Source organism: Passer domesticus, chromosome 4, assembly GCF_036417665.1.
Source record: "Passer domesticus isolate bPasDom1 chromosome 4, bPasDom1.hap1, whole genome shotgun sequence".
NCBI lineage: Eukaryota > Metazoa > Chordata > Aves > Passeriformes > Passeridae > Passer > Passer domesticus.
In genome coordinates, this window is record NC_087477.1 from 17,548,333 (window position 1) to 17,574,057 (window position 25,725).

A 25,725-nucleotide genomic window follows, 5' to 3' on the forward strand; every position below is an offset into this window, starting at 1 on the left:
AATTTAAGTGAGATTCACAGGAACATTTGTTTGCCGTGTATCCCATCAACCACATGGAACCTTTACCATGGCAACTAAATTAGACAGAAAAGAGCAATGCATTAGGATAGTACTGGCATTTGCAACATAGTTTTTAAGATCTGTTCAAGATGAAAAACATACAGAGGTCATAAACACCTGTTACTGGAATGAACTTTTGCAGGAGCCAGGAGACACCCACTTTTTCAGGGCAAAGATCGCTAAAAGGTGTGATGTGACACTGAAAAAAATTAGATGTATAAAATAGAGAATATCAGTACAACAAGATTGAAGTCTCCAGCTACAGGTGAGAGACTTTACTGATTAAATAGACTGTGCTTGACTCCTCTGGATTCAAATTTGGATGTTAGACTTTAAAAGTCCCCAAATTTTCATGAAATGAAATGTGTAGTTGAGGGCATGTATCATGTCAAACGAAAAGGAGCTCATAGTCAAACGTCCTGTTGAGAAAACCTGGCATCATCCTCAGGGAATATTTCTTCCTAAAATCCTTAAGCCTGTTTTAGAGTGATTTATTCTAAACAAAAAATTAAAGGGGTTTGCTTTTGGGGGATAGAAGAGGTTTTTTCAGGGTGTGGATTGCAGCCAGCACAAGTTGAGATGCAAGCACTTTGCAGATCACACTGGCCAAAGCTTTTATGTCAGGCAGCAGAGCGATTATCACTACTGTTAATCTTCACTTCCAATAATTTTCCTGTACTTTATGAGTAAAATGGGGAAACAACACAACATTGCCTAACAGCTGTCTGAAAGCAAATGTGTTTGTATTTGTAAGGAATGTAAGGGCATTTGGATAAGTACAGCACACAAAAGACTGTGGATTTTTTTACAAGACCTCATGCTGGATTTATCTGGTGTACAGAATAATGCAAACAGTGAGAAAGATTAACAAATGTAGTGCCTTTTCTCTCAGTAGCAAGAATCTAATGGGAAAATCGGCAAGGTCATACAATTAAAGGCTAATAATGAAACTCAGCAACAGGCTGAAAGAAGGTTCAACAAGTGAATATAGCTGCTGCTCTTTTAATTATGAGAGTTGGGCTTTTCAAGTGTGCTGCCTTTCCCTAGCAATTTTCTGTTCCTCCAGAGATCTATGGACACTGAGGAGATTAATTAATTGTGCCTCTCCTGGATTCACAGACAGATTTCTTTGAGATTCCAGTTTTACTCCAAAAGCAAAGTGCTGTTTTCTTACATAAACCTTACGGTATTAAATCATGGCGTAATGAGATCTAACAAAGTGGCAAGTATAATTTTGAAATACTGTGTGTTTTCACTCTTCTCAAGATCAGTCCGAAAATCTCAAAAATTTCTCCCAGCTCTCCCTCATTTTCAGTTATGTTGTTCAAATTTTGCCATTCCTGTCAGAACCTGCATTTTGGGGTCCTTTGAACTGCCCAAAGTAAGACTTGAGACATTGTGCCTGAGACATTGAGACATATCAGAGTCCTCTTAGGTCTGTGTAATGAGATTTGTCCTCTTTGAAGGCAGAAAAAGCCTGTGTGTTCTTCCATCCATTGCAAAAACAAAACCTCCAAAACCTCCAGATACATCAACCAGCATTGCTGTAAAAACGCCTCTGTAATGAACCAGATTTGGCTGATATTGAAGCAGTTCTATCTCTTGCTTTTCTTTCCCAACTGTGTAACCTCACTGACAGCAGAGCCACAGGCAGAGGTGTGGTCCATGCCTGTACAGTCTGCTCTTATAAACTTATTTTCTGCATTAGTCTCTCACTATTGACTTGTGTTTTCATCCACCTGCCCATGCTTTTCTACCAGAGCAAATCTCAGTGTTGAGAGATAGGGACTAAGAGGAGGTGCTTGGAACTGTTTCACAGGGCTTCTATGCACAAAAGCATTTCTGAACCACTTAAAATCCTTTGATTAAAGTAGATCAGTATCTGTCTAAAATAAGCCCTTGGGTGCATTTCCACAGCCACATGAAACAAGCAGTCACCTGTGACTGAGTTGTGCAAGTTGTGTAGTACCAACAGCATCCTGGTTTTCCTCATCTTTTGCATCCTCAGTTAAGGCATGGAAGTTGTATTTGATAGCAAGTGCTATGATGTGATGTAAATAAATCAAACCTTGTCTGCTTATTTGAAGAAGAAATGATTAAGGGTTTCTATCTTTTGATCAATAATGGTGACAGACTGACTTGAATTAGAAAGGAAGCAAAGAGCATTGATGGAAAATGACCACTGAAAGCCACATAGACCTGTGTGCCTGAAGACTTTACTGAGTATCCAATGAGCTGCTGAGTTATTAACATCAGAGCCTGGGCTGCTAAATTCTCTGGACAGTTTCTGGACCGAGGCTGTGTTGTAGTATCTAAAAACTCAAATGGAAAGCTTGACAACTAGTAAATTTATCTCGCAAGTGTGCATTTTTGTGCTTAGTCTTTAACACTGCTGTTAAAGCCTGCTCCCTGCCCCTTTCCTTTAATAATTGAAGGCAAACTCTTTACTGCACGTGGAAGAAGCTGTCAGCTTATTATAAATGAATAAAGAAGGAAGGGGTGAGCTGAACTGTACCATCCCTCTGCTTGCTGTCAGATCAAAAGCCACTCCCTGAAGTCGCATGGCTGCTGTTGGTTTCAGAACAGCACCATGTTTCCCTGGGCTCTGGATTGTGCATACCTGAGTGAATCACAGCTCCCTGGGCACAGGTGGGCAGGGAATGTATTGGCAATTACATCATTGCAGAAAGGATCATCTTTGCAGAAAGCAGGGAGGAGTAAAGATGATACTCAAGCTGGTTTCAGTGCATTGTATCTGCCAAAAATCTCTCTCATAGCTATTCCCTCCCATAGCCATGTAAAACAAGCAGCTACCTGTGATCACACTGTGCAACACATCCTTGTGTTTAAAGATGTTCATACTTTTGTGCCAGTCTGCCCATTGGGAGGGATTGGGATACAGAACTTCCACTTTCATTGTAAGCCTTGGAGAACTTCCTCCATTGTTCTCTGGTGTGTGTCTCTCGTTTGTGTTTTGAAATGGTCCTCTGTTGTGTTATTCTTCAGTAAAAGGTGAAAATGCATCCAAATCTCCTTTAGAATTAAGTTTTTAATCTTTAAGAAAGAAATATGGAAAAATGGCACTAATGTTTACTATTAGGAGTTAGACTGAGGACAGAGCATCATCAGTCTAGGACTATTCTGTATCCAGGTGATGCTTAACTCTGGATGTGTGTACTCAGTAATGTGAAGATTTTATTCACAAAGTTAAACATTCCTCTTGTATCTCTGTTACTGCAGGATTCTCCTTGGCTTTCGTGTAATCCTTGCCTGCCATTGCAAAGCTAATTTTCCAAGCCTACCTCTCTGCTTAAATAATTTCTGTGATGTCTGTGCCAGATTAGGTGCAAGTGAAATGCCTGTTCCTCCAAGGCCAGCTGTGATGTACTCTCAGCCTCGTGATAGTCTCTCACTTGCTGTTGGTACATTCCCTTCCACCTCCCACTGACCTGTGCTCCAAGGCTCTGTCACCCTCCTGTCACATATTTAAGAGTGCACATTTTTGGGTGGTTCCAAAGCATCCCAATTTTAGTCCTCTTCAGGCTGCCTTTCTAAGAAATTATTATTGGAAAGATGTTAACATTCCCTAGATTTCTGGCCAGTACTGTCTTAGGTTTTGTCTGTCTTCTACTGAGGCTGAAAGCTTTCTAGGGCATGGGGCTATTACAGTTCTGCCTGGATAGTCCCTAAAACAACTCATATGCAGATAAAAAGTAGTGGTAATTGCTAGGAACTCAGTGAGCATTATCAAGTAACATCTACTGAGGTTGATGCAATGTTTTTAAAGAGATGGGGCCTTGAACAAGCCAGTCTCTCAATGGAAACTGCTGAAATAAGTGTGAAATGATTTCTTTTTGTCTAAGGCTTATGCCACCTTTTGAACTGTGAAAGTTTCAGGGTGGCAACAATGCCACAAATAATTACTGTTCTAGACTCCATTTTCCATTAAATACCTAACTTCAGTTTGAATCAGTGCTTCACTCTTAAAAACAAATAGTTTTGTGTCTTAAAGGTAATTAATCTGCCACCTTGATATTTGTAGGTGCTATTCAAAAACCACCTTAAACTTTTGAACTCCAGGACAATGAGGCAGCAGCTCAGATGCAATTCCTTGATGTAAATTCATTCTGACTCCAACATGTAGAAGGAAATTCAGCCCAAGAATGCAGCTGTAGATATTTAGAAATGTCCCAGATGGCCATGATAGACCTCTGAATTATCACTGTAAAGTAGTTTGGGTGAAAAGGGAAATGCTGAACCCAGTAAAGGGAGCACCTGTGGTGTAACCAGGCCCATGATGGAGCCAACCTGTGATACCTCCTCAGAAGAAAATGTTGGTTAAAACATGCCAGTGGTTACCGAGTCATGGTAGAGGAGTTGTGGGGTCTTGTTCCTCCCTTGTTGGCATAGATTACAGAGGCAGGCTCTGGCCTGCCCATCAGGCTGGCCAAAAGCACTTGGTCTGGTAAATGGATGCATGCCTAGACCGAGCTAGGAAAGGCTGGTTTGTTTTTCCCTTGACATGTAGCTATTTTCTCCTGCCTGTCCTTTCCTGTGTTTTGGTCAATATGGGCATGGAACAAATGTGACAGGGAATGGATGTCAGAGGAAGTTTCCTCTCCTTTATTTTCTGCACAGTCTTGCTGCTTAACCTTCCTAGGACAAGTTTCAGGTGGCTAAACAGAAAGCACAGGGGCACTGATGCCAGTTGTGAGCTAAGTGGCCTATAAGCCATTGGAGATTTGGGGTGGGAGGGATTGTACTGCCCGGGGCTGATTGAGGCTGTTTGATTGCTTTCCTAAGGCAACCTTTCCCAGTGCCAGCAGAGCTCTCTGGTTGCCACCTCAGTGTGGAAGCGCACACTTAGGGATGTCAGGTCTCTTCTTGTCCCCTTTACAGGAGCAGCTTCTCAAAAGAGCTTTTGTCTGGAGCAACTGCCCAGACAGCTGGGCAAACCCATGCTGGTCTGTTCCTGTGTTTCCTTTCCCAAGAGCAATACCCAGCCCTAGGTTGGAGAGCCAGGCATTGGCTGCCTGACCCAGGATGCTTGCGGTCTTCTCAGAATAACACCACCCTCAACATGAGCTTGGCAAGTGCCACAGGGAACACATGGCAGGAAACAAGATGGATCTGTGAGCCATGTCTTTGGTTGCTCTCCCAGCAGGATGCTTGCAGAGCCATCATCTGAACCAGCGTTGGCAGTATTCAGCCAGTACTGGAAAATCAGAATTTGAAGCTGCCCTGGCTGAATCCACCCAGCTCTGCAATCATGGAATAAGACTGGGATGGAGATGGGTGGGAGGTGAGAGCAGCACCTCTGGTGACACTCGCTGGAGCCATGAGGGCTGTGCTGGCCACAACAGCCCGGCAAGAGCCGAGACTTCCTTGTGCTTGAAGGCAAACAGCCTTGGCTGGGCAAGACCAGGAAGGGCAAGGTGTGACGCGCTCCTCGCCAAAAAGCAGGGAGACAGGATGAAGTGGGACGGCAGAGGCCGTTTGCTGGTGGCCCTGGCATGTCCCTGTGGGTCACACACCTTGCAGCGTGGGGCTTGGCAAAGCAGTGGGGCTGTGGGCAGGCAGTGCTGGCCCGGGCTCTGCTCGCAGCTCCCCGGGATGCTGTCGGCAAGGTCCGGGCACGCTGGCCCTGAGCCCGCAGCCACCGCCCGCACCACAGTCTCCCCTTTGTTTTTAGTGCCCATGCATCCAGAGGTTGTAGCTGCGTTTCCTACACCCACTGGGAGGATGTGGGATTTTCCTGGCTGCAAAATGCAGCAGCAAGAAGCTCTGCAGGCTGGGCCAGTGACTCAGCTGCCAGCGATGGGCAGAGGACAGTTCAGACGGGCTCTCCCTTCTCTGTGTGTGCAGCAGCCCAAGCCACGGTGCCCTTGCAAACCTTAATCCTTTTGTTTTCCACCCCATTCCTAATTTTGCCACACAAGAGAAGAAATTGATCGCCAGCAGGAGATACCCCAACTGGTTTGGAGAAACAAACAGATGATTTTTATTTGCAAAATATTTCATTCCTTTCATCATAGTCATTTCTGCAGAAACACAGTCAGAAGTTGCTGTGTAGGAGTATGGATTTCTGGTAACGAGGCCACCTACACAAATCCACCGCAGGAAATAGGAAGCCCATACCTAAAGCCTCCATTGTCTAAGGCCCAGTTTTGCACAAGTGCTTAAGCACCGCTTTAGTCCCGCTGCAGGCAATGGGAATAGAGGATGCTGAGCCCTTGGCAGGAGGGGGTCAGGATTGCACCATCCTAGACCTTGACTCAGTGAGTCACAGCATTGCAGGCATTTGAGAGCCGGGAGAATTCTGAATCTCAGCACAAAAATCCCCACACAATAAATAATATCCTGTTAATTCATCTATTGCATCTTGGGTTGATAGTAGGAAGAATAAAAGTACCTGTTTCTTCCCTCCCGCCTTCAAATAGCTCTTTCATTTCCTGAAAAACTCCTTTAATTGTGATACATAAGCATTTTCAACTCACATTTTCTCTTGGATTTGTAATATTGCTATTTTTAATGCCATTGGCAATAATAGAGTTGTTTTCTACAGAATGAGCTGAAGCATTTAGCCCAGCCAGACAGTGGCCCAGTTTATCAGGATTCAACAAAAAATATTTATATATATTTCACAGCACAAGCAGAAATAATATTCAAACCTCTTGGCCATTTTGATGAGTACTTTATTGGTTCCTAATGTTAAGGAGGAGGATGAGAAAGAGCCATGTAAAGGGATATGTTTACTGAACACTAGTCTCAAGCATGGTAATAGTCTGCTTAGAGAAAATAATTAGTAGCAGTTTTAGCACCTGTTTTGCCTGATTTCTGCTTTAGATGGACTGTACCTTCACTGACATGGATTTTTTTCATCTGGGCAAAAATCTCTTTTTACTTCTGCAAAAGGTACCTGTCATTCCACAACTAACATCAATAACTTCACCAATAATTTAGTTAACCCGATAGGAAAAAAACCCAAACAAACCCTAAAAACTTTGTTAAAATTATGTCCTTTCCAAAAGGAGCTATTCTGCAGCAATTCTTTTCAACCTCACAACTGTATTATGGACTGATTTAAACAAAACATTCAAAAGATTTGTGGAAGCCATGCTTCTGTGGATTTCTTGGCCAATCATGTCCTAAGTTCTCTAAAGAGGAAACATGAGAAGCACAGACTTAAAACTTACACTGAGATGATCTAATACCATGTTTTTAGAAGCTGCTTAAATGTTGCTTTTTTAACTGAAATACCTTCAATCTACAATGTTTGCGGTCACTTTTTCCTTGATGTTTAGAGTTTTTATAGTACTTCTCATTTCGATGTCTGAAACAATTTAGAGGAAAGTATGTATCTGTTTTCTCTGTATTGAGGAGGAGAAAGAGCAATACTAGGAAGCAATTTCACACAATAGCATAGATGTGTGAATTATGTTGGTTTTGTTTCATTGCACTAAGCTATGTTTTTGGGTAGAGAGTGGTCCAAAATAATGTTGGAAATGTGCTAGGTTAGCTGTTCCATTTGCTTCCTATGGAAACCTGGTTTTTATGGCTTTATTTAATGTGGGGGGTTCATTTCATAGTGAAACTTATGACACTGCTAGAACCAGTCCGAGGATTTCAGAGGAAATAAAGTGGCCTTGAGAGCATGGGAATTTTACACCTTTGCAGCCCAGGCTTTACAGTTTGCTTTGTTAATATTTTCTGTATTGAATACAATTCAGACAAGCAAAAAAACCCCCAAAAAAACGCCTTGAGCAATTTCAAGTTCTGCAATTAGTGGCATCCAGGGCTGCAAAGAGTTCACGAGCTATAGGTTTGGGTCCCCACAAGGCCACTGGAGTTATGCCACATCCCTAAAGGTCAACACACTCACCTTGGGGACTAGAGTCTAATTGTCAAATCCTTGTTCCTGTTGACTCGAAGCTAGGCCACGATTCCAGCTTTCCCACATCCCCAGGGAGGGCCACAAGCATCCTGCAGCGAGCCTGGCTCTGTCTCTCAGCTGGAAGTGGTTCCATTTGATAGCAGTATTCCCAAAGAGACAAAAGAACTCTACAGAGTGGTCAGAGCACTCGGGGGGACTGTGTGAAAGGCAAGTTGAGTTCTCTGCTCTCCTGAGAGAGTGCCTGAAATTATTGATACAGAGTGGGAGTTTCAGAAAGTGTGGTTTGGGGGTTTAGCTTTGAACAACTGACTAATAATTACAGCATTTTGCACATGGGTTGTGAGAGAAGCCTTGCGTTCTTCCTTTCAGAGAAAATAATTCTGTATTCAACCACGTATTTCAAGCCCAGTCTGGATGATGTTTGTGTGCCTGCATTCCCTCCTCACTGAAAGCCACAGCGGAGGCAAAGAAGCAGCAAAGCCTCACGCACCTCACACGTCAGTAACTGGATGCCCTCTAGGGGCTCATCTCAGCCTCTAGACGGAGCAGTTTGCTGCCCTGTGCCCTGCTCCAAATCCACTTATGCTATCATAGGGGCCTTTAAAAGCAGCTGTAGTATGGCAATATTTAATTTATTTAACTCGGCGAGGAGGTTTCCAAGGAGTTAATATTGAACGTTTCAAATGCTTAGTGTGACTTCACCAGGCAGTTTGCTGGATGTGAGAGTCTTCAAAACTGTAAATGACCAATTTAAATATTTTAATATTAAATGCCTCATCAGTTTATGGAACTATTTGGGCTCTGTTAGTAAGACTCCTGGCATGTGAATGTACACAAATGTTTCCTGTGTTGCTCCCCCCCATCCTCTTTTAAATGCCAAGATTAGGTGTACCTGAAAAGAAGCCTTTTTTCTTCTGCACTGTTAGAAGCTGATCCTGTGCTCATTGCTCTGAAAATAAACTCACACCTAATGAAGTGAGAACACAGCACTCCTTGGCAGTTCCTTGGGTCTTTTTTCCCTAAAGCCAGCTGAAGATTTGCCTTAGTGTGGGACTGGCAGGACTCTGGGACTGTACTGTGGTCTGAGAGATGATGCAGAAGTTAGAAGCTGCACGTGGGAGATTAAAATTGCCATACAATTGTCATATTTTGGAATATAACTTTTTAAGCAATTTTTTCCTCTTGAACTATTTTGTATTTTATTAAAAGCCTGGTACTTTTTCAGTTCAAAACATATCTCATGAGAAGACATTTGCAATATTATCTCCCAAGCAGCTGTTTATTGCCCTTACCAACACTTTGAAATGTAGATGTTTGCCAGACACAAACTGCAGTTCCACTTTCCTTTCTGTGCAGCGTCTGCCCAGAATGAACACTCAGAGTGAAAACCAGGCTTTGCTGATGGTGCAGAGGGAGGATCTCAGCTGGGTGCACACAATGAATGCCTGAATTGCAGCCAGCTGAGGGGAATCTGCAGGTGCCAGGTAAGGACCCACTCGGTGTCAGCATAAGGAGAGGAGGGATGCAAAGGATGGGTTCATAGCCAGCTGCCAGGCTGAAAAGGGGATGATTTCCTTCACTGTCTTGCAAAATAAAGCACCTCGAGACACTTGTTAACACTTGCAAGTTTTGTGCTCATCCAGACACTGCTTGACATTCCAGACTTCAGAGATTAATGGGCAAGCCAGAAATAACATTTCACCATTGTAGTACATATGGCAGGGATGATTGTGTGGCTTTTTCCTACCTTCAGGGCAGATAATGGGATTAGAACAGGAAGCGAGAAGTGACATGCATCATAGGTAAACCACAGTCATCAGTCTCTTCCTGTGGCAACATAGAAAAAAAAGTACAGTCACTCTAATAGGCTCTGGGATTCCCCATAATCAACTAGAACTTCAAATTTCCCTTTCTGAATATATGTGGTTAGTACTAGTAACTTTTAATCAGCAGAGTGGAAGAGGAATTACGTGACAGACTACTGCACCTAAGAATTCCTCTCTTAGAAAGAAGAGATAAATGAAAGTGAAAATGTGCTTGGTGAACCATTTAAGACTTTAAAATAATTAAGGAAAAAAAAGAGAATAAGCACAAAAACTTCTTAATTTGCAAAACAGTTTTATTTCACACTTATACAAAGGTAAGACATTTTAAAACACTTGCAGTACTACAGATTACATCTACAGCCACCATGTTAACAGGGGGACTTCTCAGGCCTCTGGAGCTTTACAGGATTTGAAAGTTTTGAAGCTGATGGTCTACAAAGGATAAACCCTCCTGCAGAGCAACATAATCAGATAGCAGGCTGTGTGTCACTGCTCTAGAATTCAGAGGGAAATGTGGCTCTCCAATAAGTCCTGCATTGACAGTATATGAAAGAAACACTGAAGAAAATGAAGGTACTCCTAAAAGAAACACCCCAAAACCTGTGATGTGCAAAATTGGACTGCGTGGATTTAAACATATGCAGAGCTCCACAGATGTCTGTCATGGTGAGCTACTTTTTCACTTCAGATGCAAATCCTCTCTGCAGTGTAACTGTCAGCAAGACAAAATTTACTCTACTGCAGCATGGAACTGAACTTTTTAGGTACCTGAAATCCTGGAGTAACAGCAGCTCTGTGATGTCTGGGGAGTAAGAACAATGGCACAAGGTGTTGCCTGGTTATAAACAATAAACTTTGGTCACCCAAGCAGGTTACATTCAAGTTTCATTCTGGTTTCAGGTGATCAGATAAACACAAGAACATGTATGGATGGCACACAGCTCCACAGGAAGAACCAAATCTACATTTACTTTCCATTACATCTAAAAACAACTTGCCATAGGAAAACAGTTTTTCATACAGAAATACAGACAAATATACAATTAATTTTAGAGTCTTTCATGGAAATAAACAACAGGAGACAAATACCAAAAGATAACCTAAAAAACCTTCAAAGGAATAAAAAATACTGTGCTTGTCCCTTCAATCAGTAGCCTTAGGAAAGGCAAAGTAGCCTTTCCCAACAGCAGTGGGCATCTTCTTATCTGAAGTATTTTTTAGTTAAAAAGTAAAACACAGTGTTTTTTATCCAAAATGGCAATCAGGGAAGTTGTTATGGTAGAGGGGAAGGGATCCTGCCTTGCAGTATCTTCTTTGACTTCTGCAGTATCTCATTTTGGCAGTCTTGGGTACTGCAGGCCTCCTTCCCCAATTATTTTTGTTGAAAAAGAGAAATAAACCAAAAAATCTGCCCTTTCAGACTTTGTTCACATGGAGAAAACATGCAGGAGGCACAAGCCCAGTTTTTAAACCTTTTCCAGGTTATCTTTTGGACCAGCAGTATAGCAAGGCAACAAATATTAGTATAAGCTAGTTTTCTTCATGATTCTCAAAAATTCTTGCTCGCTTACTTCCCCATCTCCATCTCGATCAGCTTCATCAATCATTTCCTACAAAACACAGTGTACATTTGATCAGGCACTGGACTCTAAACACAAGACATTCCACTCATTAAAACAACAATAAATCAGAAGCACATCATGTGAAAACAACTATGTATTTGACTCTTTTCATATTTCTGATCTCTCAGCCCTTTTGGTATAGGATGAAATTCCCACCCAGTCCCTAGGAGCTACAGGAATGGTCTGTGCCTGTTAGAAAAGCTCTGGCACATCAGAATTTACCTGAAGTTCTTCATCTGTTAAATTTTCTCCCAGCTCCTTGGCAACCCTTTTCAAGTTTTTGAATGAAATTTTTCCTGTGCCATCATCATCAAATAATCTGAAAGCTTTCAGGATTTCTTCTTTTGAATCCTTTTCACTCTAAACCAAGAGTAAAGCATATGTTAATCAGAAAACCTCTGACACTGAGATGTTCCTTTCTCTTATGCTGCCACAAGAATTTCTCCTAAGAATTCCTACCATTTTTTGTGTCATCATGGCCAAAAAGTCTTCAAAGTTGATGGTGCCACTCCCTTCCTTGTCAATGTCTGCTATCATCTTCTTAATCTCTTCCTTCTTTGGCTCAAAGCCTAAGGCACGCATTGCAACCTGTGCCAAAATAGCAAAACCAATTCTGTTAGGAGGCTACCAGAATTTTGGTGTAAGAGCTGAGCTAAAGCCTGTTTTATTTCCTTGTCCAGAACTCTAGTCACAACTCACTGCCATGAAAACACCTATTCTTTCATCTTGCTGAGCAATAATAGTGTAGGTTTGATATTCTTAAGGTGTTGTTTTTCCTATATGGTAGTGGAAATCCATAGTTTGTATCAGGCATAGGTAACTTACGTTTTCAGGTTACAGATGCAGAAATTGAGCAGAGTGTATGTGAGAAATCAAGGAGATAGGTAAAGGAGATAACTAAATATAAAATGTTCATGCTTACAAAAAAATCAAACACATAAAATCACAGGGAGTCAACTGAGAATCTCTTCCTCCTTGTACTACTGTATGTGTGCAAGTGCACAGACACTGCCTGACTCGTAACTGAAACACAACTCAGATCTCTGTGTTGTTCTTTTTTAAATTAAAAACCAGGTAATTTTTGGATTACATATATGCAAATATGGTTGTAACTTTCCTGAGTGTGTGCACAATCTGTGTTTAGTTCTCAGGTGAAGTAATATTTGATACTCTGCTGCTCATCCCAGAACAACACAAGTCCACTTCCCAGGAACAAGCACCTTAGTCATGAAACCTGGAACTGTTTAGTTTCTCTAATGCTCTCTAATTCAAAGCTGTCAGATTTAAATAGCAACATAGGAGAGAAGCCTGTCTGCTTCATGCATTACATGCAGAGTGCACCCCAAATTCAGTCATGACAGCAAACCATTACTCTTCTTTGTACTCCAAAACTGTTTTAAAATAGGGTTGGACAAACAGAAAAAGCAGCTATAATTTTGAGATCAAAGATATTTTCACCTCAGAGGAAAAAGAAAAAAAAGTTTTAAAACCTTCAGTTCTTTTATGTCGATGCTTCCAGATCCGTCAGTGTCAAACAAATCAAAAGCTTCTCTGATCTCCTGCTTTTGCTCTTCTGTAAGTTCAGGTTTCAAGCCACTTTTCTTCCTCTGGGCTGTACCTAAGCCAGGTTTTCTATAGTTGGATGCCTTCAGAAAGTGAAGGGAGAGAACAGATAAGAAACAGCACCTTCCTGGGAGAATTTCAAATACACTTAATCATAAATGACAGCAGGTGAGAGACATTCCTTGCTGCAAGTGGTAGACACTGAGTCTCTATGTTAATTTCCTTAGGTTACTGTAGATAGAAAAAACCAAATTTTGTTCCCGGGGAATGAGGATTTGGGCCTCCTGTTTTCTGTTTTAAACTGAAATATTATCAATTCAAGGAACAATGGCAAAAAAAACCAGTGGGAGCAGTGAGATCAGCACACAATCTGTCTCATAAGGAGAACTAATCTGCTTGTGCTGAGCCGGTGCATCATTATCCAGGACACTTCCAAGACCTTCCCTGCCTCTGGTGTAAGCCAGTGCAGTATAGGGTGTCTTCCACCCCGTCCATAAAGCAGGGGAAAACACCTTCCTCAGGTATAGTTTTGGTTTTAAATCGGCAGCAGACAGATTTTCGTCCTGCAGCCTTGAACCACAGAATGGTGGAGGAAAGGCAGTCGCTGCCACCCCCAGCTCCAAGAGGCCCGGCTTTATAGAAGTAAATAAAACAAGCACAAGGAATTTGTTACCTAGTTACTGCTGACCAGTGATTTGATTTGCCTCTGCTGAAATGTTAACGTTTTAGGGCTGGGATCTCTCTTCTAACACAGAATATTCCATTTTCTTCTATCTGTTAATGAAATTTCGTGTTCCAACGTGATTTGTCCCTCCCAGGTTGGACTGCAAAGCCATTTGCCTGGCTCACCCCTGACCTCCCTCTGCTATTAGCACACGTATCAGACTTTTACTCTTGATATGCTGCTCTGGGAAGAAGACACACGAGACCTTTTCCTGGCCACGGAGACTTATTGCTCCATTTATTTCACATCCGACTTGTGCAAATCCCTTTCAGGTTCCACCTCTGGGCCTGGCCGCTGCCATTCCGACAACGCTGCGGGGGCCCGAGCGATGCGGAGCTCTGTGAGCCGTGCCAAGAAGAACCAGGCACGCCGAGAGCAGGTGACGTATTTCGCGAATCCCGGTGGTTTTTTCCGGGCGTGTTTTTTCCCGCTGGAGTGGGGTGCGCTGTGCGAGGCAACCGGGCAGCGGCGACGGCCTGGGCAGGGGTGGAACCTCAAGGGGGTTTGCACAAGGCACGGTGTGGGCGGGAGGGGGCGGAGGGGCTCGGGGGAGGCGGCGGTGGGAAGGGAGCCCGCGGCGGGGAGGGCGCGCTCACCATCCGGCCGGGAATGCCGCTCCGGGCTGGCACCGGACGGGCCGGGCCGGGACGGGAGCTCCGCACCGCCGCGCGCAACCGGCACGCGCCGCCCAGCCGGCCAATGAGCGGGCGGAACGAGCGCGGGGAGCCGCCCCCCCCTCGCGGCGCCGGCCAATCACAGCGCGGCGTGCCCGTGAGGGACAGCTGAGGGAGCGCGAGGGCGGGCCGGCCCGCGGGGAGCCTGAGGGAGCGGCGGCCGTGTCCAGGCAACTCCGCGTCCGGGGAAGCGCCGGGAGCGCGGCCCCTCCGGTGAGACACCCGCGCCGGCCCGCCGGGCACCCTCCGGGCCGCAGGAAGCGGCCAGGCCGCCGCCAATGCAGTTCCGGTGTGTCCGCTGCGGGCGGCTTCCCCCCGGCCGTGTGGAGCAGGCGGGCCGGGACGCGCTTCCTCTCCCTAGCAGTACTACGACATAATATTCAAGTGGACTTTCGCTGGGTGGGATGGGAAAAAGAAAAAAAAAAAAAAAGAAAAATAAAAGCGCTTTTTGGATTTGCAGTAGCTACGCAAAGGGGCCTTTAGGGAGCTGGGATAAATGATGTGAATAAATTCCGGTACCTGAAGGGAACTTAGACGGGGCAGGACTGTTTGCAAGGGCATATAGTGATGGGACAAGGGGAGATGGGTTCAGACTGACAGATAGTCGATTTGGATTGGATATTAGGAAGAAAATCTTTATTGTGAGGGGGATGATGGACTGGAACGGGTTGCCCAGAGAAGCTGTGGATGCCCCATCCCTGGAAGTGGCCAAGGCCAGGTTGGATGTGGCTCTGAGCAACCTGGTCTGGTGGAAGATGATCCTGCCCGTGGCGGGGGGCTTGAAACTGGATGGTCTTTAAGGTCCCTTCCCACCCAGACCATTCTGTGATTTGAATCTGAGCATAAGAGGTACAGGACTCAGGGTTCTCAATTCTTCATGTGTATACTTCATTATTCAAAAAGGGAGCTTTATTTTAATCCATGTCTTCTGCCACGGGACCATGGCATGGAAGAGATTTTGAGGGATAGATTCCTTTTTGCTGTGTTAAGAAGGAATAGTCGATCAGAACTTTAAATCTCTGCAGTTTGTAAGTTATGAAAAAGTGGCATCTAAACAGGATTTGGAGAAAAATATGTTTTTCCAGAGTTGAAGGTTGAATTCAGCATGGCATGACTGTTGTTACCAGGAAGGAGCCGCACAGAGCTCTTGAGTTTGGCGTGTAATTTGTCCACTCTGCTCTAATGAACTTTTGCCCTAAGTAAGGCAAATAACTGAAATTCCAGACATCAGGGCAGGAGGAGGTGGCAGTTCAGCCTCTACTGCCGGGAGTGTAAGGAACCGTGGGAATTAACAGCTCCTTACTATCAGCCAGCCAGAAACAATTCCGTGGTGTTCTAACAGTGCCCCATTTCAGCACTCTGCCCATTGATTGCTCGTAATAAGCGCACAGGAGGAAAGCTTTATGTGGAAGAAAGCCGTGCTCAGGGGTAGACTGATAAATTATTTTTTTGGTGATTTGTGCTCTGGTGTGCTGTGAGGATGGGGCAGTAATTTGTCATCTGTTCACAGATGCTGCCCACTGCCCATGGCTTTCAGGGATGTGAATGCCAGGAGACACACTGGACTCCAGCAGCTCTCAGCCTTAGCATCCACTGGGAGAACATTCCTGGGGCCAATGAAATCACATAAATTCATTGTGGATGACATCACCAACCAGAGCACATTGATTTGTTCTGCTGTTAGGCTGATGGAAAGTTTGGATTTGACAAGTGCTGCTGGACAGCTTCTTAACGAAACCATTCAGGCTCAGAACAAGGAGTTTAAGACGGGGGTGAGTACCCTGTTGTTCCTGGTTGGAGCGTGGAGCAGTGCTGTGCTGGAGTGCCTCCAGCAGAACGTTCCTGTTCCAGCTATAGTGTCTGTGATGTCTGAGGGGTTGGACTCGTGCTGTGAGAGAGTCCAGTGTCTTCAAATGCCAATAGACCATGTAAAGAAAGAGCTGTGTTCTAGAAGAGATAGGCCAAAGGCTTTTGAAAGCAAAACTGGCCAAGCTGGACGTGATGGTCTTACAAATCCTTGGAATTTGCTGTGTTTTCAGAGAGATCATTCTGCAACAGAGCTGGTAATTCCAATAAATTCTTGTTCCCATCAAGGAGATGATTGTAATTTTAACAAGCTCCTGGTTTCACCCTCGGCTGGCATTGGTTCAGTGGCGTCTGTTGTCAAGGCAGTGGGTGACAGAAGTTCATCTGCGCTGTCTGGAAGTGGTGTTACTGCTTCCAGCTGCCTCGCACGGAAGTTAACCCACAGCAGGCACTTCAGCACTCTAGGGAAAAGCCCTTCTGCGAGTCAGCACGGTCACGTTCAGGGACACCTTTCAGGACCATCAGCAGATCCGTGTGGATCTTGTGGTTTAGGACACCTGGCAGTGGCTCTGAGCCACGGAAACCAGACCAGCGTGAAGCTGCTACAAAGCATTGCTGCTTATCAGCAAGAGAGAGCAGAGCGCAGCGGCTCTGCCCAGGTTAATATCGCAGAGATTGTGACGTGCTGTGTGCTGGGGCTGCCCGAGAGCTATTCCTGTGTCTCCCCAGGCTTTGTCACATTGGTGTCACCGGAGCAAGCCACACTCATCAAACACTTTGCCGACAAACCCCTCCGGGTTCTGCTGGTGGACGGTGACCTCGCGGAGGAGTACCGACACTTAGGTTTTAACAGACCACCTAACGTAAGGACCATTTTGGAGCGTCCCAGTCCACAGGGAGGCAGGGCAGGAGATGTGTGGCTAAGCAGAATGTCGGATATTCTGATGAGCTTTGAAGTAAACCTGGTTTTGGTCAAGGGAAACGTGTGCAAAAACTTCATGGAAAGGTGCATCGCCGGCAGGATATTGGCAATTGGCTGTGTGGCTCGGGATGTGCTGCGTGCCTTCGGGGCAGCCACTGGTGCCCAGGCGGTGACGTACCTGAGCCAGCTGAACGCTTCCTCCGTCGGGAGCGGGGCCCGGGCGGAGCTGTGGGAGAGCAGCGATGGGCGCGCCGTGGATCTGGCTGAGCTGCTGCCGGCGCGGATCAGCGCGGGGGGCATCGCCCTGCTCACGGCCGTGCTCACCACCGCCCTGCCCTCCAAGGCGCAGCTCCTCGAGGACCAGTTCTGGGCTTTGCTCTATCGACTCCATCACGCTCTAAAGGACGGGAAGGTTTTCCCTGGGGGCGGTGCAGTGGAGCTCTTGTGCCTCAGTCACATCCAGGCGCTCGCAGAGCAGCCCGGGCGACCGGGAAGCGACAGAGCTGTGAGAGAACTTCCCATTCCCTGGCTGGCAGAGTATAAATCCATCGTGCTCCAGGCACTGGCCAGCGGCTGGAAGCGGTACCTCTCCGTGCTCCTGTGTAACACTGCAAAGGCCAGCTCGGAGCTGGAAGCAGGTGCATCCGTGGATCATCACCTCCAGAAAGCAGCGGCTTGTGGCTCTCCCTCAGCTTACATTTTGGAAGAGTTTAGGAGAGGTGGAGTGCTCAGGAGTGGCTGTGAGCCCTTCCCTGACCAGGTCACAGATTTAAAGGTTTGTGATAACGTTGCAGCCAAGACAGAGGCGTGGAGGAGAGCTCTGGACCTGGTGCTGCTGGTGCTTCAAACTGATGCCGAAATTATCACAGGCCCCAGAGGGAATCAGATCCTGAACTCACCTTTGTCAAGCGAATTTATGTTTTTGTAGGATTTTGAGGATTTGTAAGTCCATGAATCAAATTTGTAAGTCCCTGGGAGAAGCCTGGGTGCAATCTACATGTCTTTATAAAGCAATCAGTGAGATGTGATTGTGACTTTAGAATGTAACAGCAGAAGTCAGAATGAGAGACAGTCACAAGGTGATTTCTTATTTCTAGGAATGAGAATTAAATAACAAACAAAAAACCATTGTGGGTTTATCTCTAACCCAGGTCATGCATTTCTAGCTAATGGTATTGCCTGTATGGATGCCCCCTAATGTCTTCTGAAGAAAGGTGGAGATCTCTTACATTACATTGCTGTACTTGTGTTAAATGAAAGAATATTCTGTAATTATTTCTTAATTAATACCTTGTTCTTAATTTCTGTATATTGCAAACAGAAGAGTTAAACTTGAAATAATGTGAGTGTTACATTTTACACTGAGAGGTTGAAAGAATAGATTCTATTCTTGCATATTTATGTGGTACATACATCTCTGATTTTCTGGTGTAGACCCTCTGGAATTTCCCTGGTTTTGACCAATTCAGGCTGAATCCTTCCTTTTGGTATTACAGACTGGATGCATCTCTACACAAAATTTTCTTTTACATTGCCAACTGGATTTTTAGATAATTTCCATGGGGTCTTTCAGCTGTCCCTGCAGAGAGGAAAATGTTGCTGTAAGTTTTAGGCGCTGGCTAACAACTGGGAATGAATCTCTCCTGGTGACTGAGGCACGGCATTTTTGCTGTGTTACAGCACTGGCAGTTTGAAAGCTGGGCACTGGAGAGCTGGCATTTCATTGCAAGAGAGAGGTGTGTAACTATGGAGATATTTTTTTTCTGAACTTGGCATTCTGAGTCACACTGAAAGTGAAATGTCTCACCAGTCTGGTGAAAATAGAATGGAAAACGAATGGAAATGGTGATGCTAAAGAGGATCCTTGCATTCAAGAACTTTCTCATCAAAATGCTCATGGCTGGCAGCACAGATAATGAAATTCATCCACAAATAAGGTTTAGATACTTATTTGGGGTATCTGTATTAAAATCATGTTACATCTCTGACCTGAAACTAAAATATTCTGGTTTTCTGTCAGATCCCAGAATTTGATGGATTTTGGCAACATACTGTAGGGGCTTATAATTTTAATTTGGAACAGTAGTTCCAAACAGCATAAGGATCTCATTAGATTACAGTTTTGATCATCCTACAATTACTATTTTCATTATTAAAAGGTTGGCAATTTAATGTGTAGCTGCTGGGCTGCACTCTTGATGTACCAAGCTGTGAGAAAGAGTCTGGTAGATCAAAAGAGACCAAAGGAGCTGGGGGCTGTTAAGTGAGAATGAAATGGAAACACAACATATAAATAAATATAAACAGACTCTGCTGCTCTGCAAGCGTTTGCAGCTCATGTTTGGCTTTACACTGTTTTTCTTGAGCCTCCTGTGCTGAGCATTGCATAACCCCTGTTCCCAGGGAAAGATCCACTTGGACTTTATTTGAATAATAGAGTGAAGCGTGTTATGGAAAATCTGCAGACAGGAATTGTATTGAGGTGGTCCAACATCTATTTATGAGACTCTTAGACACTGGGAGCTGACGCACCAAATGTTGAGAAAGTCCAAAATGATGTAATTTTTCCAATCAGGCTTTTGAAAAGCACATAATGATATATTTAAATGTTGTGATGCCAAACCAGGACAAGAGGTTTTCAAAAAAGCTGTCAGATGTTACATTTGGATTAATTAATGCCTGTTTTTCTACAGGCCAACGAAATGGAACCATTTATAAACTAGGTACATCCTGTATCCTGGGTTACTTAAAATTCTGTCTGATATGCACAGAAGATTACCATGCAAGCTCTCCTCAAGGCATCCTCTCCTGCAATTTGGAATACAGCATACTGGTGTGGCTCCCTCAGCCTCAGATCTCCTAAAGCTCTCTGCACCATGGAGTGGAGATCCTGGGCCTGTGTGCCATGGCGCTCGGCACAGAAATGATTTCAACATCTGCCACAGGCAATTCCAGCTCCTGCCAGGCAGAGGCTCCTCCTCTGGACACAAAGGCTGTTTGTGTAGAGCATGGTGTGATGGCAGAGCTAAGCTTTCACATGTGATGTGCTTGGGAAATTGGGAAATGGCTGAGATTTCAGGAGTTGGCACATCTTGCTCCCCGCTGGAACCGAGTCCCAGTCAGGTGCCTGGTTTCTGCATTGCATCCCAGTATTGTCATTCTCATCTCACTCCACCTTCTGTTTGGGGCTGATGGCATTGTATTTGATATTTCTCTCTATAAAACAAAATGTTAGGCCTCTGCACATTGAGGATTTCCTGAAATGTAGTAGAGGTCTCCTAATTCATAGCAACTCTTGTCCCAAGCTGAGCCAGCCTGGAGGACACAGCCACCTGCAAATTCTGCCCAGTGATCAGTGGCTGTCAGGAGGCACCTGAGACTTTGTCTGCTGCCAGGTGTGCTGGAAATGTGAGCTGGGAAATGTAGGAGACTGTGTGTGCCTACAGTGCTCCCCAGGCAGGCAAAGCAGCGACTGTGGGAAGGTGAGGAGAAAACTGTTAGACTGTTTGTTTGTACTGAACTCCCTTAGATACCCTAGACCAGGGCTGATGGAGAAATTAGGAGAACATTTTCCTTTTTTTTAGAAGAGAGAGTTGGAGAGGACAGTAGAATCTAGGAGAAAAGTTATGGAGTGACAAGAGATTTTTAGCTCTGCTCACAAGGATGAGGCGACTGGCATGCCTGAGTTATCCCATCAGTCACACTGCCAGCAAAAAATCATTCTGAAGAAGGGGAAGAACTGACCTTCTTCCATGCAAAGCACCTTGGCTTCCCATAACCAACATCTACAGGAGCTCAACCAACATCACCAGGTATCAAGTGAATGAAATGTCTTGTAACTGTTTGGGTTTTTTTTGTATCTTTTTGTGTGCAATCTCTATAAAACTCCTGTGTAAACTCCCCGTTCCATGAAAATGCCAAACTCAAATGAGGCTGAGCTGCTGCTTCAAGGATGGACTTGCTGTTCTGGAACCAGCTGAATTGCCAGGACTGCTGTGAACAACAGGCACTTCTGGAGGTAACAGAGACCCATTATAAGCCTGAAGATTTGTTTTACCCAGTTTTATCCCCCTCTCTCTGTAGATCAGCAATCCTTTTGAGATAATTCCACACCAGCACAGTCACAGCATAGTTTGTATAACATAATTTGGAAAAATCAAAAAACTACAAATTTAATTTCTCCATCTGCCACCAGCATCATTGCATTAATTAACCATTTATTGCAAAGCTGCAGGACCAAGACCTTTTTTCTAACCAAGCATGAATAGATCCACAGTCTTAAAGGGCTTTTTCTTTACAGATAATGTTGCTCCAAGAACTAATGTCCACAGGAATGATTCCAGCCCAGGTGAGAGAAGAGGGAGAACAGCTCAGGTGCATGCACAAACCAGAGACTGGGGTTGATACTGAATAGTGGGAGGAAAAAAAGAACACACCCCTCTGTGTGTTTTGGCTTCCTACATGTTTATTCTGCTCATAATACCCATTTCTGTAGATTTTTGAAAGGCACCCACAGTTGTGCTTCTGCTGATTTCGATGCTGGTTTGCTGTGAGTACTGGGATTCAGCTTGTTGCACTGCATCCCTGAAAATTATAGGGACAAGGGCAGTTTGGGGCAGAGATGAAGAATGGAAGGAGAGAGTATTCCCCAGTTTCTCCTTCTGCATCAGGCTCTGGATGACCCCTGTGGAGTGGCTTCATGTCACATGCAATCGAACCTGGAGTTCCCAGCAGCCATGTGTTCCCATGGTGTTTGGGAGGAGTCTTTCTCAGAGGCTGGAAGGAAAGGCTGGGCCATGATCATGCACAGATGGTGAAAGAGCTCATGAGACAGGAGAGAAACCAAGGGCTGTATTTGGTTTCCCTGCCTAGCAGAGATTCAAAACAAAAAACTGTTTAGTTCAAAAGGAATTCTTTCCTTGGGGAGCAAGTGCTACTCCAAACAATAGGATTATTTTTTCATTATTGCAGGAGTAGCAAAGATAGCATGCAGTTTTGATTTAGAAGTAATGGGAAGATTTGCCTTGACTGTGTTTTATTCCAGCTGAAATCAGTAGAATGGGGTTTGGTGCTATTCACAACTGTTGTCCACTGTGTTGTGAGACCAAATATTTAACCAGCATTGCAGATTTGGAGGGATGACTAAAAATAACACAGTTGGTGAACTTACTTATTTCCAAGGTATGATTTGAGTCACTGCTTTCACTGACTACACTTAAAAACAAAACAAAACCAAACAACAAAAACTTTATTCGTTAGGACTGGAGAGCCAGAATCGCCCCACAGGAGTTGTATAAAATAAATTTTATTTATATATATACATATATTCACACATTCTAGAGCAGAGCACTTTCTCAATCAGCAGCATTAATTTACAACATAGTCATACAACTCTGAACTGATTCACCTCCTGTTTATGTCAAAGAAAACCATCCAAAAACCTCCTTTGTTAGAATGGCTACCTATTATCAGTAATTGTTTTGTTTTTTTTTTTTTTTCAAAAGAGCCTTGTAGAAAAGGATCCCTCCAGTAAACTGAAAGAAATTGTGTCTTGTTTGGGGTATTAATTCCTGTATTCCATCTGCTGGGCCCTGCATTTGCAGTTCTACCTGTGAGTCACAGCTCCAAGACACGCCTGTACCAGTTTTAGGGGAAGTGAGCACAATTCCGCATGGGTAATTCCATATCAGTATGTCTTTGATTCCCTACACTGATGAAAATTAACTGGTACATCTGCAGCAATACAGATAATATTGATTAGATCAGGTTAATTAACTGGCAAAGCCCTGCAAATATAACATTATTCCAGCTCCCTGAGTATTCCTTGCTCACGGTAAGGGGCAATCATTGCTCAGTACCTCTCACTGCCCTTCATCTCTTGGTTTATGTGAGCACTGTTTAAATAACCCCCCCAACCATCCCACCCAAATTGTGGTGCTTTCTGGAGCTGTTCAGCTGGGACAGTGTTGCTTATGGCTGCCAGAAGCCAGGAAACTCAGATGTCAGTGGCAGTAAGGGAGCTTTTCTGGAGCTGAAGCCCAAATCTCTCTTTGTTTATCTGAAGTACCAGGCAGTTAACTTGAAAAATGGGCATTTATTGTGACCCTGGCTGTGCAATTATTCAGGCTTGTAATTGACATCTCAAACACAAGAGCAGTGCTGTAAAAAAGCACTGAGAATTGCCAAATGTCAGAGCAGTCATTGCTGTACACAGAATTACTGTGGCTAATTTGGGAACTGCTTTCCCATCTCAGCTCCAGTGCTGGATACTTGGGACTGTTTCCCAGCAGAGCTTGAGGAGGACCTCCAGCTTCCCAGATTCCTCTCACAGCCATTCATAAGGCCAGTAAAACTGTGGAAGAGGAGAGAAGTTTCAAGGCCAGGAGAAGCTGGAGGATATCCAGTGTCTCTTGTTTGTGCACATCTCATTATTGAACAGACTTATTAAAGTGCTGAAGAAAGGCCTTCCAAAAATACAGGAGCTGATTTAAAAGAGTTTTGTCTGTGCCACGAGGTCCTGCTTGAATTAACTGTGTTTGAATTAACTGTGTTTGCTCACCTTGAATGGGAATTCCCAGATGGTTTTGCTGATGTGTGTGTGTGACAAGATGAAATTTCCCAGATATGTTATTCTCAGGAGATTGGAGGGGAAGCAGAAATCACACTTGGGTCCTGAATTAATAATTAATACAGGGACCAGTCCCTTTCTCATTAAAAACATCAGTGAAATTTCCGTGGTTTTGGGGATCAGTCCCTGACAAACTGAATTTTGCAAAAACATGATTGTCCTTCTTCAAAATTCTGGCAAAGGGTGGCTTTTGGATATTTCTTAGTAGGAGGAAATGCAAAACTGAAGACTGCAAATGATGAGGAGTGGAACCTTCATTAAAAGCCACTCTCTCAGATGAATGTCTAATAAGCTCTGGAAGCAATAACCATTGGTTAGGGCTGACATGGAGAACATTTCCTTCAGAGATGCAATAGGTTGAGCCATGCTATCCACAGAAGAATTTGATGAGGTTTAGAAGCCCAGCTCATCCCTAGGTGAAGGGATGCCTCCTGCAGGGAATGTCACTCAGGAAGAACAGTCAGCTTTGTAAACAGGCATATCCAGGTCTGTCCATCTGTTTCTTATCTTAAAACCGCAAACTCTGTAGAGAAGAAACTCTTTACTCTGTCCATATGGTATGTAACAAAAGGAGGCCTTGGATAATGATCAGGAGTCAGAATTGCTTAGGAATGAATGAATGTTTGATGTCATCAAAGATACAGTTTCTTCACCTCAAAAGAAATTTCCTTGATTTGCAAAGCTGATGAAGCTGATGGAATTTCTCTAAAAGCCTTCTCACTTGCCATACACAATTCTCACAAGTCTGAACTCCATAGGGATAATATCAGAGTAGCTCTTGGAGAGTAATAGTAGACTTTGACAATGAACACAGTAGCTCTGTTTTGGAATGCAGGGTGAAGATTAAACCCCAGCAGTTATAATGTGCCAAGCAGAGCTCTGAGTAGTCCTACAACACACAGTGCAAACTCAGAGGAGCAGAACAGTTCCTCTACGTCCGAGCTGGCAGGATGGAAGGAATGTTGTCTTTTCAAATGCCTGGGAAATGAAGTGAGACCACAGTATTTGTGTGAGGGGTTGGAGTTTCACTAATTCTTTTTAACATCTTTTTGAAATAATTCCCCATAATCTGCCATTGTTTCCTTTGCAAGCCATCTCTTTATTTGTGGCTTTAATATTCATCTCCAGGGTTGAGTGTCTGTTTGTCTTGGTCTGACAAAAGTGTTGGAAGTTGCTCTTTGTCACATTTTCTGTATTGCTGGTGCAGTGCTGGGTCAGGCAGATTTGTAGCAATGGTTTTAATATTGCAAGCGAAAAATTGACAGACTTTATTGCTGCAGGTTAGAGGAAAGTCCTTCCTTCTCCTCTTTGGTTTAGTTGGGGTTGTTTTGGTTGTGGTTTATTTTTTTAAGTGGAAACTTAAAATGCTTTTTAGAATTGTGCTTTCATCTGTCTGCCTCTTCCCCTGGTCTGTTTGCTTTTGAGTCCCCAAAATTAGCAAGAGTAATGTTCTAGTTAGCAGTGCAGTAGGAAAGAATAACTTGACTTTATAAAATATAATAAACAGTGTAAGACCTGGAACAAGTACAAAACCTTCAGACAAGGTGAAAACCCCCAGAAGAATACCTCCATTCAAAATGTCTGGGGATGTCTGCAAATACTGCCAGCAGCTTAAGTCTTGTCCTTTTCCTTTCCAAACATGTGTATTAGGTTTTCCTTTAAAAATACATACTGTATCCCTGAACTCTTCCACGCTCCCAGTCAAAGAAGGTAGTATTTCCTTTAGACCAGTTGATTCATACCCAAAATAAAAGCTGTGAGACATTATTTTGGTCTTGCTTGTTTCCCTCTTGTGATATTGATGGAAAACATTCTCTTTGAAATATTCAAGCTGTAAAGCCACCAATCATCTCTAGCTATTGAGGGTTACCTGGCTCGACATCTCAGGAATTCCACAGGGCTCGAATTCAGTTCTACCTGATGAACCTGATCCAGCTGTGTTTAAAATATCCCTTATCCTCTGGGGCCTGTCTGTGCTGTACAGCAAATCTTACAATGGACAAATA

The 25,725-nt window shown here is 44.0% G+C and overlaps 2 protein-coding genes across 10 annotated transcripts in view; one reads left to right on the top strand and one right to left on the bottom strand.

Moving 5' to 3' along the window:
• Positions 1-8,032: 8,032 nt before the first annotated feature.
• The window catches only part of BBS12 (Bardet-Biedl syndrome 12), a 32,586-nt gene continuing 14,893 nt past the window's right edge, over positions 8,033-25,725 (top strand). The window contains exons 1-3 of one of the 8 annotated variants that reach the window (XM_064416423.1): positions 8,033-9,438; positions 13,962-14,068; positions 15,874-19,415. In XM_064416423.1, the coding sequence (XP_064272493.1) occupies positions 15,890-18,019 (2,130 nt within the window). In that variant the 5' untranslated portion in view covers positions 8,033-9,438; positions 13,962-14,068; positions 15,874-15,889 and the 3' untranslated portion in view covers positions 18,020-19,415. Of the gene's footprint in view, positions 9,439-13,961; positions 14,069-14,458; positions 14,653-15,873; positions 19,416-19,784; positions 21,110-21,391; positions 21,440-25,725 lie in introns of those variants that run through there. The other 7 variants (XR_010360660.1, XR_010360659.1, XM_064416422.1 and 4 more) reach the window with 7 other exon arrangements.
• On the bottom strand, positions 10,053-14,416 carry LOC135298638 (centrin-2). Of its 2 annotated transcripts, none has more exons than XM_064416436.1 (5): positions 14,286-14,416; positions 12,893-13,048; positions 11,862-11,990; positions 11,625-11,762; positions 10,053-11,390 (listed from the first exon to the last, which is right to left on the bottom strand). In XM_064416436.1, exons 1-5 carry the CDS (start codon positions 14,286-14,288, stop codon positions 11,301-11,303), a joined length of 516 nt encoding a protein of 171 aa, XP_064272506.1. In that variant the 5' UTR covers positions 14,289-14,416; the 3' UTR covers positions 10,053-11,300. The 2 variants fall into 2 exon arrangements, with proteins under 2 accessions (XP_064272506.1, XP_064272507.1); XM_064416437.1 differs by lacking the exon at positions 14,286-14,416 and adding an exon at positions 13,639-13,653.